Source organism: Pongo abelii, chromosome 15 (assembly GCF_028885655.2).
Source record: "Pongo abelii isolate AG06213 chromosome 15, NHGRI_mPonAbe1-v2.0_pri, whole genome shotgun sequence".
NCBI classification, from domain to species: Eukaryota; Metazoa; Chordata; class Mammalia; order Primates; family Hominidae; genus Pongo; species Pongo abelii.
In genome coordinates, this window is record NC_072000.2 from 39,383,244 (window position 1) to 39,397,615 (window position 14,372).

Genomic DNA, 14,372 nt, shown 5'->3' on the forward strand with positions numbered 1-14,372 from the left:
CCTCCTGGCCAGAACTCAAAGGAGGGTGTGAATCCGGTGTGCAGACTCCACAGGCAGGGGAAGAACCAAAGCCCATTTCTTTCACGGCTGGGAGGAAGGTAACCCAGGGCAAGTTCTCAAACCCTGCTCGCCCACTGCCTGGAAACAGACTCAGTGTTGTTAGGGTGGGCATGGGGGGAGAGAGACCGGCCCTTCAGATTGCTTGGGAGCTCGGTAAGGCCTGTGACTGCCAGATTTCCCCGACTTCCCTGACAACCTGCATAACTCAGCAGAGGCAGCCATAATCCTCATAGGTACACAACTCCATTGACCTGGGAACCTCACCCCCATCCCTCACAGCAGCTGTAGCAAGACCCACCCAAGGAGAGTCTGAGCTCAGACACACCTAGCCCTGCCCCCACCTGATGGGCCTTCCCTACTCATCCTGGTAACTGAAGACAAAGGACATATGCTCTTGGAAGATCAAGGGCCCCACCCACTGCCAGTTCCTTTCCATACTACCACAGCTGATGCTCTCTGGAATGTGTCACCTCCTGGCAAGAGGCCAGCCAGCACAAAAACAGAGAATTAAACCACCAAAGCTAAGAAACCTCAGAGAGTTCATTTCACCTGCTGCCACCTCCACTAGAACAGTTGCTGGTATCCATGGCTGAGAGAACCATAGACAGTTCGCATCACATGACTCTGTGCAGACAAACTCCAGTACCAGTCTGGAGCCAGGTAGACTAGCTGGGTGGCTAGACACAGAAGAGAGACAACAGCACTGCGGTTCGGCTCACAGGAAGGCACATCCATAGGAAAAGGGGGAGAGTACTACATCAGAAGAACACCCCATGGGACACAATCTTAACAACAGCCTTCAGCCTTAGACCTTCCCTCTGACAGAGCCTATCCAAATGAGAAGGAACCAGAAAACCAACTCTGGTAATATGACAAAACAAGCCTCTTTAACACCCCCAAGAATCACATTAGCTCATGAGCAATGGATCCAAACCAGGAATAAATCCCTGATTTACCTGAAAAAGAATTCAGGAGGTTAGTTATTAAGCTAATCAGGGATGCACCAGAGAAAGGCAAAGCCCAGTGCAAGGAAATCCAGAAAACGATACAAGAAGTGAAGGGAGAAATATCCAAGGAAATAAATAGCTTAAAGAAAAAGCAATCAAAAATTCAGGAAACACTGGACATACTTATAGAAATGCAAAATGCTCTGGAAAGTCTCAGCAATAAAATTGAACAAGTAGAAGAAAGAAATTCAGAGCCTGAAGACATGGTCTTCAGATTAACCCAACACAACAAAGACAAAGAAAAAAGAATAAGAAAATATGAACAAAGCCTCCAAGAAGACTGGGATTATGTTAAACAACCAAATCTAAGAATAATTGGTGTTCCTGAGGAAGAAGAGAAATCTAAAAGTTGGAAAACATATTCGGGGGAATAATCAAGGAAAGCTTCCCTGGGCTTGCTAGAGACCCACACATCCAAATACAAGAAGCACAAAGAACACCTGGGAAATTCATTGCAAAAAGATCATCACCTAGGCACACTGTCATAAGGTTATCTAAAGTTAAGATGAAAGAAAGACTCTTAAGAGCTGTGAGACAAAACTACCAGGTAACCCACAAAGGAAAACCTGTCAGATTAACAGAGATTTTTCAGCAGAAACCCTACAGGCTAGAAGGGATTGGAGCCTTATCCTCAGCCTCCTCAAACAAAACAATTATCAGCCAAGAATTCTGTATCCAGCAAAACTAAGCATCATATATGAAGGAAAGAGTCTTTTTCAGATAAACAAATGCTGAGAGAATTTGCCAATAAAAGCCACCACTAAAAGAACTGCTAAAAGGTGCTTTAAATCTTGAAACCATCCTAGAAACATATCAAAACAGAACCTTTTTAAAGCATAAATCACACAGGACCTATAAAACAAAAATACAATTTAAAAATCAAAAACAAAAAACAAAAAAACCAAGGTACACAGGCAACAAATAGCACAATGAATGGAATGGTATCTCACATCTCAATACTAACATTGAATGTAAATGGTCTAAATGCTCCACTTGAAAGATAGAGAACTGTAGAATGGATAAGAACTCACCAACCAACTATCTGCTGCTTTCAGGAGACCAAACACATTAGGACTCGTATAAGTAAACGGGGGGAAAAAGGCATTTCATGCAAATGGACACCAAAAGCGAACAGGGGTAGCAATTCTTGTATCAGACAAAAAAACTTCAAAGCAACAGCAGTTAAAAGAGACAAAGGGGGACATTATATAATGGTGAAAGGCCTTGTCCAACAGGAAAATATCATAATCCTAAACATATATGCACCTAACACTGCAGCTCCCAAATTTATAAAACAATTATTAATAGATCTAAGAAATGAGATAGACAGCAACACAATAATAGTGGGGGACTTCAATTCTCCACTGACAGCACTAGACAGGTCATCAAGACAGAAAGACAACAAAGAAACAATGGATTTAAACCATACCTTGGAACAAATGGACTTAACAGATATATACAGAACATTCCATCCAACAACTGCAGAATACACATTCTATTCAACAGTGCATGGAACTTTCTCCAAGATAGGCCATATCATAAACCACAAAATAAGCCTCAATAAATTTTAAAAAATTGAAATTATATCGAAGCACTCTCTCAGACCACAATGGAATAAAACTGGAAATCAACTCCAAAAGGAACCTTCAAAACCATGCAAATATATGGAAATTAAATAACCTGCTCCTGAATGAGTATTGGGTCAAAAACAAAATCAAGATGGAAATTTAAAAGTTCTTCTGGCTGGGCACGGTGGCTCATGCCTGTAATTCCAGCGCTTTGGGAGGCTGAGGCGGGTGGATCACCTGAGGGTGGGAGCTTGAGACCAGCTTGACCAACATGGAGAAACCCCATATCTACTAAAAATACAAAATTAGCCAGGTGTGGTGGTGCATGCCTGTAATCCCAGCTACTCAGGAGGCTGAAGCAGGAGAATCGCTTGAACCTGGAAGGTGGAGTTTGCAGTGAGTTGAGATCGCACCACTGCACTCCAGCCTGGGCAACAAGAATGAAACTCTGTCTCAAAAACAAACAAACAAGCAAACAAACAAAAAAATTCTCCAAACTGAATGACAATAATGACACAATCTATCAAAACCTCTGTGATACAGCAAAGGTGGAGCTAAGAGGGAAGTTCATAGCCCTAAAAACCTACATCAAAAAGACTGAAAGAGCACAAACTGACAGTCTAAGGTCATACCTCAAGGAACTAGAGAAACAAGAACAAACCAAACCCAAACCCAGCAGAAGAAAGGAAATAACCAAGATCAGAGCAGAACTAAATTAAAACAACAAACAAAACACAAAAGATACATGAAACAAAAAGCTAGTTCTTTGAAAAGATAAATAAAATTGATAGACCATTAGAAAGATTAACCAAGAAAAGAAGAGAGAAAATCCAAATAAGCTCATTAAGAAACAAAACAGGAGATACACCAACAGCAACCAAGCAGAGAATCAAATCAAGAACTCAACCCCTTTTATTACAGCTGCAAATAAATAAATAAATAAATAAAATACTTAGGAATATACCTAACCAAGGAGGCGAAAGACCTCTACAAGGAAAACTACGAAACACTGCTGAAAGAAATCACAGATGACACAAACAAACGCAAACACATCCCATGCTCATGGATGGGTAAAATCAATATTGTGAAAATTACCATACTGCCAAAAGTGATCTACAAATTCAATGCAATCTCTATCAAAATGCCACCATAATTCTTCACAGAATTAGAAAAAACAATTCTAAAATTCATATGGAAGCGAAAAAGGACCCACATAGCCAAAGCAAGACTAAGCAAAAAGAACAAATCTGGAGGTATCACACTACCTGATTTCAAACTATACTGTAAGGCCATGGTCACCAAAACAGCATGGTACTGGTATAAAAACAGGCACAGAGACCAATGGAACGGAATAGAGAACCCAGAAATAAACCCAAATACTTACAGCCAACTGATCTTCGACAAAGCAAACAAAAATATAAAGTGGGGAAAGGACACCCTTTTCAATAAATGGTGCTGGGATGATAGGTTAGCTGCATGTAGCAGAACGAAACTGGATCCTCATCTCTAATCTTATACAAAAATCAACTCAAGATGGATTAAGGACTTAAATCTAAGACCTGAAACTATGAAAATTCTAGAAGATAACATTGGAAAAACCCCTCTAGACACTGGCTTAGGCAAGGATTTCATGACCAAGAACCCAAAAGCAGTATAAAAACAAAGATAAACAGCTGGGACTTAATTAAACTAAAGAGCTTTTATACAGCAAAAGGAATAGTCAGCAGAGTAAAGAGAAAACCCACAGATTAGGGGAAAATATTCACAATCTAGACATCTGACAAAGGACTAATATCCACAATCTACAATGAATTCAAACAAATCAGTAAGAAAAAAAAAGATCCCATCAAAAAGTGGGCTAAGGACATGAACAGACAATTCTCAAAAGAAGATATGCAAATGGCCAACAAACATATGAAAAAATGGTCAAAATCATTAATGATCAGTGAAATGCAAATCAAAACCACAATGCAATACCACCTGACTCCTGCAAGAATGGCCATAATAAACAAAAAAAAAAATCAAAAAACACTAGATGCTGGCATGGATATGGTCATCAGGGAACACTTTTACATTGCTGGTGGGAATGTAAACTAGTACAGCCACTATGGAAAACATTGTGGAGATTCTTTAAAGAACTAAAAGTAGAACTGCCATTTTAATCCAGCAATCCCACTACTGGGTATCTACCCAGAGGAAAACAAGTCATTATATGAAAAAGATACTTGCACACACGTTTATAGCAGCACAACTCGCAACTGCAAATTGTGGTACCAACCCAAACACCCATCAATCAACGAGTGGATAAAGAAACTGTGGTATATATAGACAATGGAATACTACTCAGCCATAAAAAGGAATGAATTAATGGCATTTGCAGCAACCTGGATGAGACTGGAGACTATTATTGTAAGTGAAGTAACTCAGGAATAGAAAACCAAACATCATATGTTCTCACTGATATGTGGGAGATAAGCTATGAGGACACAAAGGCATAAGAATGATACAATAGACTTTGGGGACTTGTGGGAAGGGTAGTAGGGGGGCAAGGGATAAAAGACTGCAAATAGGGTGCAGTGTATACTGCTCAGGTGTTAGGTGCACCAAAATCTCATATCACCACTAAAGAACTTACTCATGTAACCAAATATCACTGGTACCCCAATAACCCACGGAATAATAAAAAATAAAAATAAAGACTATCAACTGGGGGAAAAATGAATACAAAAAAGGAAATGAAAAAAGAGTAAGACAATATTCAAATGCAAATTTTTAACTGAATGAAGAGATATTAAATTATTTCATTTCTAAAGTTTTACTCTGTTTTGCAGTTATGCTGTGGGCCAGCCCTAGTCTATGGACCACACTCTGAGGAGCAATGATGGCCTTATAGACCATTATAAAGACTTCTGCATTGCTGCCTAGTGATAAGGGAAAGCCACTGCAGGGTTCTGAGCAGAAAAATGACATAATCTGACTTACATTTTACAGGATCCCTCTGGGCAGAGCAGAGTGATAGGTGGGCAGGGCAGAAGCAGGGAGACTAATTAGAAACTTACTACAATATTACAGATGAAAGATTATAGAGACTTAGACACAAGAGGTAGTGTGTGTGCTGAACAGTAGTCAGATTCCGTACACATTATGAAGGGAGAGCTGACAGGATTTGTCATCAAATTAGACAAACGTTAAGGGAAATGGAAAACAGAGTTGCCAATAAATGAAACAAGGAAGACTGCAGGAAAAGCACTCAAATTTGAGATATTTATTAGATAGCCAAGTGAAAATGACAATTTGATATTTGAATATTTTAGTTAAGGATTCACAGAATTCAGATGAGAGATCCTAGACTACATATAAAAATCTGAAGCTGTAGCATATAGATGATATTTAAAGCCATCTATATGTATGAGACAAGAGAATAAGAGATTCAAGAACTGATTCCTGGGCACTTCAACATGAAAAGGTCAGGGCTTTACACAAAAATCAGTGAAAGAATCTGCTTTAAGAAGTGGACAATGAAGTGAGAACAAACAGGAGGATATGCTATTCTGGAGGCCAAGCAGACAAGCATTTCAATGGGGAAGGAATGATCTACTCTGTAAATGCTTCTGATAAATCAAGCAGGATTAGGACTGAAAAACTGTACATCTGATTTAACAATGTAGAGGTCACATGTGGCCTTGACAAGGACAGTTTGATTTAAAAAGTGAATGATTGGCCAGGCACAGTGGCTCAAGCCTATAATCCCAACACTTTGGGAGGCTGAGGCAGGCGGATCACTTGAGGTCAGGGGTTTAAGACCAGCCTGGCCAACATGGCAAAAACCCATCTCTACTAAAAATACAAAAGTTAGCCAGGCATGGTGGCGTGTGCCTGTAATCCCAGCTACTCAGGAGGCTGAGGCAGGAGAATTGGTTGAACCTGGGAGGCAGAGGTTGCAGTGAGCTGAGATTGTGCCACTGCACTCTAGCCTGGGTGACAGACCGAGGCTCCATCTCAAAAAAAAAAAAAAAAAAAAAAGTGAATGAATATAATGAACTCCTACAAACCATTAAGAGAAAGACCAACACCCAAAATAATGGAAAAGCATATGAATTCATAGATAAGAAAAGATGCTCAAATTCAGTACTGATGATGAAGGAAAAGCAAATTAAAATGGAAAAACACAAGCATTTTTTAAAAAATGAGACAATATTTCACATATAAAGGACCAGCAAAAAATTAAAATCTGACAGTACAAGTAATAGGGAGAACATAAGGAAATGAGAACTCCCAAACACTACTAGAGGGAATGTAAATTATTCTGACAAAGTGGAGAACAATTGGGCGATAATAGTAGTAAAGTTATTAATGTAGAAATCCTACAACTCAGTAATTTCACTTTTGGTATATACCCTAGGGAAATTTTCCCAGCTGCATATAAAAATACATGTATAAGAATGTTCACAGTTGGGTGTGGTGGCTCATGCCTATAATCGCAGCAATTTGGGAGGCCAAGGCAGGTGGATTACCTGAGGTCAGGAGTTTGAGACCAGCCTGGCCAACATGACAAAACCCCATCTCTACTGAAAATACAAAAAAATTAGCCAGGCGTGGCGGCGGGCACCTGTAATCCCAGCTTCTTGGGAGGCTGAGGCAGGAGAATTGCTTGAACCCAGGAGGCAGAGGTTGCAGTGAGCCGAGATCGTGCCATTGCACTCCAACCTGGGCAACAACAGTGAAACTCCGTCTCAAAAAAAAAAAAAAAAAAAAAAAAAAAAAAGAATGTTCACAGCCAGGCATGGTGGCTCACACCTATAATCCCAGCACTTTGGGAGCTGAAGCGGGTGGATCACCTGAGGTCAGGAGTTCGAGACCAACCTGGCCAACATGGTGAAACCTTGTCTCCACTAAAAATAGAAAAATTAGCCAAGCATAGTGGCACACGCCTGTAATCCCAGCTACTTGGGAGACTGAGGCAGGAGAATCGTTTGAACCCAGGAGGCAGAGGTTGCAGTGAGCCAAGATAGCACCATTGCACTCTAGCCTGGGCAACAAGAGGGAAAACTCCATCTCAAAAAAAAAAAAAAAAGTGTTCACTGTAGTACTATTTGGAATAGTGAAAAACTGGAAACAAAAGACCACCAACAGAAAAATGAATAAGTAAAACGTGAAATAAAGTACAATACCACAAAATAGTTAAAATGAATTATGGCTGTATAGTAACAACAAATCTCATAAACAGAATGGCTAATAAAAAAAATCAGTTGCAGATGACAGTATACCATAATTTATATAACATTTAAAATTATCTAGAATAATATGTAATGTTTATTAATATATATATTAAGTGATGAAAGGAAAAAATAAAAATAATATGGTATAATGATAGATGTAGGTGGTAAATTTATTATATTGTGAAAAGTATACTGTATACTGAAATACTGAACAGAAATATTTATGTATGATTATTTTATTTTTAAAAATAGCCATAAAGTGATCCACCTGCAAAACTGCCTGGGTACCAGCTCGTATGTTTTGTTCTGTGGCTTCTTCAGAGGCATTATGAAGAGCACCTTGGTAGGAGCCATTTTTCGCCCAACTGGAATTTCGAACATGATCAGCAGTATTGGTCCCATTTTCCTGAAGCAAAATATCAAGTTTTTAATATTTCATTAATAAGAATGCTGCAACTAGTCAGTTAAGTTGAAAAGGTAAATGAAATTATTAGGTCCCACTGCTAAACAGGTTTCTTTCTCTCAAAATAGATGATGTCTTATCCAAATCCAAAAACAACGTATAGTCACTGTAAAAAAGGATTCTCAATGACAAAAATATAAAGTAAAAAACAACAACAAAACCCATAATGAGCAGCCAGAGATTATATCATTCCCGAGAGTATTCTTCTATAGGTCTAATGTATAAACCTCCCTTTCATACTCTTACACACTCAAGAACGGGATTATACTACCTACAGCTTTGTAAAAAGATGAATTCTGTTCTAAATTAAATGCCAGAATCCAAATAAATGACAAAGAAATGGCTTATGTTTATCCTACTTAGGAGTACTAAAATTCTCATTATTCAAAGAATACTGAAACTTGAAATCACTGAGACTACAGCTTTCTGCTTGCATTTTAGCTGTAACAAGTCTTACAGACAAGGGAGTTCCCTCAGTTAAAAAGCACAAACAGAAATGCCACTCTGTAGTTCTCTTTTTAAAGTGTCCCTCCAGTTTCTTCCTTCTTGTCATTCACCAATATCTTTAAATAGTTAAGTTTTACAAAAATATTTTGTATAGGGTTTGTAATATGCAAGAGGTTTAGTCCAATACAAACAGCTCTGCCATTACCAGAAACAGTGCTGGAACCCTGTCCTGAGTAGCCAATAAAACATGCCATGGTCTAGTCTAGCCTTTCTCTTAAGCTCCATGTCCCTGTAATCGAATGTCTTCTGAAGAGCTCTTCCTGAATGACCCACAAGCATCTCAAACTTCAGATATTTAAAAATAAGTTTATTAATCAGATTCCCCCCCATTCCTGCCAACCCAATCCCTCCAGCTGCCTTAGCCATCACCAAACTTGAGTTGTTTAAAATTCCCAACCATGTGTGAATGGCAACTACTCTGGTTGCAAACAAAGAAACTTGTGACACCTCCCCATTCCTCAAAAACACTAATATATCTGTCCTCTCCCTTATATTTCCACTGCAACTACCACTGTCCTAGATCAGGTACTTATCATCTCACTTCCAAACTTTGCTAATCCTTCCTAACTGGTCTCCTTGCCTACAGACTGACTTACAATCTACCCTCCATTCTGGGCCTGGTATGACCTTCTGAAGTACGTAACTATTCATGCTACTCTCTTATTCAAAGGGTTTCCAGTTTCTAGAATATAATTAAAGTCTACTAACATGGCATACAAGTTACTGAACAGAATCTAGTCCTGTCTATCTCATATTTCCTGCTGTTCTGTCTCATCTACTCTACGCTGCAGCCAAATAAAAGTATTTTCAAGGTTTCTCATACATTTGTAGGTGCTATTCACACTGTGTGTTACCTTTCCCATTTGTCTACCTGCTCTTTTATCTTATGCTACCTCTTCCATGAGGCATTCCCTGATTTCCCCAAGCAGAGTTAGGTGTTCTCTCTTTTATGTTCTAGGATCATAGCAGTAACACTGTTTTATAATAATACTTATTTTGTATGTTTGTCTTCTGGCTAAACCAGAAGTTATATGAAGGTAGAAATAATGTCTGCTCATGTTTCTACCTCCAACACTTGTTCTCAATGTGGGCAACCAAAAGCTTTGTATGGTATTTTGAAATTTGTGAGAGTGTTTTCTTGTCACAATAAATAAAAGATACCACTGGAATTTAATGAAATAGGACAGAGAATGCTAAGCGTCCTACACAGCACATGACAGTCCTACACACACAAAAAAGAAACTGTCTTGTATTCTGTATGTCTTTCAAATGTCTCACAGATGCTATGAGAATTTTAAAAGCTCATTTAGGTCAGGGGCTGTGGCTCCCGCCTGTCATCCCCAGCACTTTGGGAGGCTGAGGTGGGCAGGTCACTTGAGCTCAGGAGTTCAAGACCAGCTGGGAAACATGGTGAAACCCTGTCTCTATTAAAAATACAAAAAAATTAGCCAGGTGTGGTGGCGAGTGCCTGTAGTCCCGGCTACTCGGGTGGCTGAGGCTGGATGACAGCCTGAACCCAGGAGATGGAGGTTACAGTGAGCTGAGCTCACGCCACTGCATTCCAGCCAGGGTGACAGAGGAAAACCTTGTTTCAAAATAATAATAGTAATAATAATAATAAATAAAATTAAAAACCCATTTACAATCATCTGAATTTATAACATAATTCCACTTTATAACTGTAACACCAAAAATTTAAATGACTCCCTTATATATTGAATTTATCAGAAATGTAAAACAGTATATCATACCTTTTGGGTTTGGTCCACATCATTTGCAAGAGTCGCTGGCACTTTGAAAAACCACATTTCTAATGGCAGCCAGTGCTGGTTACACTACCTGAGTAACGAATAGAACAAACCTACACAACACACCTAACATCACCAATCTACCCTTTCCTCTCTCCTTTCATTCCTTCCATTGTTTGTTTTTCAATTATGTATGTGGATAGTTTATACTATCCATCATCCTTATTTAAGAATAGTAAATGATGTGGGGTAGGCTCATTATATATGGCACATCATGACTAAAAAAGTCAGAGAAAGCAAATTCTTTTTAAACTCATAGGTTTATTTTCCAGCATAAAAATATCAATAAATTTGATATTTTTCATTGGTGTGTAAGAATTAGGACTGTAGATGTTATTTCATAATTCATATGGTTAATTTTATTTACTTCAATTATATTTCTCAGTTACATTTTTCCCTTTCTTAGAAGCGGGGAGGGTGCTCTACATATGTGTGTATATATACATATACATGTATATACACACACACACAGGCTCAGGCTCATCAAATCCCTACAGAATTGGCCTATTCATCCATACATTAGTATCCTGACTAAATTCCACTGATGAGGTTAGATTAACCACTAAAGTGAATAAGCATTACTCAATCATTCCTATCTAGATTTAGCAAGATATGTATCAATCGCAGACAACTTTATGGTGAAAGGCAAATCAGACAAAACAGATAAATCGCTTTCAATAAACTTTCTGCACTCCTAACTCCATCTTAGCATCTGCTGTTAGAGAGTCTGACCTGTGACAAAGGTTGAACAACCAAAGGCATAAATGGAACCCCAGGGACCCAAATGCCACCTCTACTACTCTCTCTTTTCTCATCTTTTCCCCGCTGTGAGTAAACTCTAGTCTTTCTTATCACAAAATAATTTATTTACCAAGTCAAGAAGTTTCACATTCTGAAATCAGCTCTAGTGCAAAAGATTCCAAGGAGAGGGCACGAACACTGTGGCTTATGCTGGGTAGCCACTCCTAAATAGTTACTCCTTCCAGGAAAGGAGGAATTGTGGTTTGGTAATAACACCCCCCTGAAAGTATGTATTTTAAAATCCATTTTGATGTAGTACCACAGTTTGAAATATTATACCTTTATAATAGTACCTAATTTTTATCTAGACAATGGCTTAAAGAATCAATATACAACCTCAATATTAATTTTTAAAAGTTGTGGTATCACAGGGCTTTGCTATACGGTACTGAGATGACTACTGTTATATTACCTAAATTGTTGCAAAATATACTGAAAGATATCTTTATCTTCCCATTTAATAAGTATATTTGTGTTAACCCATTATTATGTTTCTGTAAAACTCTTAATCTATTAGACTAACACTAAAATATATAAATCTTATAACTTCACCTCTTCTCTTTTTTCTCCTTCTTCCATTGAAATATCATGGTCTGTGACATTTTCAATGCAAGGGAGGTCTGAAGAAGTGATCACAATTTCTTCAGGCTCTTGCATGAACAAAGGTTTTTCCTCTTGTTGGATCCATTCTTGATATACTTTTACCACTTTTCTCATAGCTGCTGCTTCACAAATTGGTAATAAAAATGCCTAGGGAAAAAAAGGAGAATCAAGATAATGAAACTTTTTCCTTTGCCACAAACCACTAATGCAGTAACGTTTTTCACATCACATCATAGATTCTTGGAAACTGCAACTTTAAGCAAAACAATGACATATAACAAAACTCATTTTGCCATAAGCTAATTGATATAAATTAGAGTTAAGTTCCTAAGGGATATTTCTAGTAAAAAAAAAAAAAAAAAAAAAAAAAAATCACCAAACTTCTAAATAGAGACCAAAACACTTACAATATTAAACACTGAAATAAATGTGAGCTATATGTACATTTAAGAAAGATTAATAAAAATAAGTAAGACAATTAATTACCCAAATATTCTAATTCAGGGTCACTGGTGGCCAGTGTATCCCAGCAGCTCAGGGGCAAGACAGGAACCCAGCCCTGGACAGGATGCCATTCCATTGTGGGGTGCAATCACATACACCCCAACACTCACCCAGACTGAGACCATTTAGACACACCAATTCACCTAATGTGTACAGTTCTGGGATATGGGAAGAAACTGTGGTACCTAGAGAAAACCCACATAGACATGGGGAGAACATGCAAACTCCACACAGACAGTGGCCCCTGCTGGGAATCTATTTTTTTTTTTTTTGCCATCAACATTATAGTTAAACAATGTTTCTTAAAGACCTGCTGTACATATATTTCTCTTATTATAAAATGTGAGATAAAAAACAACTTTTAAAAGTTAACCAATTCATTGTCGTAAAAAGCCTGTTGTCTCCAAATTATTTGCACACTGATATAGGAATGTTTGTGGTAGATAGGCACTGACTTCAAGTAGAAGAAATAAAGATTAGTTGAAATTGTATTACTCAGAATGGTGATATTCCTTGCTTCCTGAAATAATTGAGCTCTTACAAAGGTCAATATGAATACGACTTTTCATAAGTTACACTTTTTTGTAACTCACATTATTGTGGTTTTTAAATTTTTTATTATTTTAGGGACAGGGTCTCGCTGTGTTACCCAGGCTAGACTGAACTCCTGGCCTCAAGCGATTCTCCTGCCTCTGTCTCGTGAGTAGCTTGAACTATAGGCACACACCACTACACCCAGTCATCATTGTCTTTTTGAGAACTATTTCTTTTAAAACAGATTTTGATTTTAAAATAAAAATTAAATTTGCCTCCAAAAACTAATAAAAATCATATGTAATAAGGTACCTCACCTTTTCTAAGCAAACAAAGAAAAAAATTAAGGCTTGCATATTTCATTTTTCGTATAATCAAGTTCTATAGTCTAACAATAAGGCAAAATTTAAAAGAAAAATCTCACTGTTATTCTTTCCTTCCAGTATTTTCTGGGATCTTAAAATATTTTCATCACAAATACACATTTTCATAGAAAAAATATTTACACAATCCAGACAGGGAAAAATAAAACAGCAAAAATACGCTTAATCTCATCACCCAAAGTCTTTCCTTGTGTGTGTTTGTGTTTATGGGTTAATATTTTTACTTTACTTTTTAGGTGCAAATAGAATTAAATTGCTGCCGGGCGCGGTGGCTCACGCCTGTAATCCTAGCACTTTGGGAGGCCAAGGCTGACAGATCACCTGAGGGCGGGAGTTCAAGACCAGCCTGACCAACATGGAGAAAGTCCATCTCTATTAAAAATACAAAATTAGCCAGGTGTGGTGGCGCATGCCTGTAATACCAGCTACTTGGGAGGCTGAGGCAGGAGAATCGCTTGAACCTGAGAGACGGAAGTTGCGGTGAGCTGAGATCACGCCACTGTACTCCAGCCTGGGCAACAAGAACGAGACTCCATCTCAAAAAAAAAAAAAAAAAAAAAAGAAGAATTAAATTGCTTTTACTTTTTATTTTTTTATGACACTACCTGTTAATATCAACCTTAAAAATCACAAACCCTTTATCTAAAATCTGCCACTTTCTATTATAGAGTTATCAGTAGGTGTATTAAATAATAATCATGTGGTCAAATGAACTTATTTTATCGGAATGAAACCAGCAAAAAAGTCAGCTCCCAAGATGATGATGAAAAATTAATGTTCAATATCAACAGAATATTTATTGTTGTTAATCCTTTTATTTGCTATTAATTCCTTAGTAAACTACTTTATTTGTTATTTTCTTTAATCAACTCATTCCTAAGTTATCACTCTCATACTCTAGCAGCTTAATGGTCA

At 37.8% G+C, this 14,372-nt stretch overlaps 1 protein-coding gene across 8 annotated transcripts in view; it reads right to left on the bottom strand.

The window, feature by feature from the left end:
* Window positions 1-14,372, bottom strand: part of RALGAPA1 (Ral GTPase activating protein catalytic subunit alpha 1) — a 278,460-nt gene that overhangs the window by 198,710 nt on the left and 65,378 nt on the right. For all 8 annotated transcript variants that reach the window (XM_054530032.2, XM_054530037.2, XM_054530036.2 and 5 more), the window contains 2 exons: window positions 11,986-12,183; window positions 8,123-8,260 (listed from right to left, as the gene is read on the bottom strand). In XM_054530032.2, the coding sequence (XP_054386007.1) occupies window positions 8,123-8,260; window positions 11,986-12,183 (336 nt within the window). The remainder of the gene's footprint in view (window positions 1-8,122; window positions 8,261-11,985; window positions 12,184-14,372) is intronic.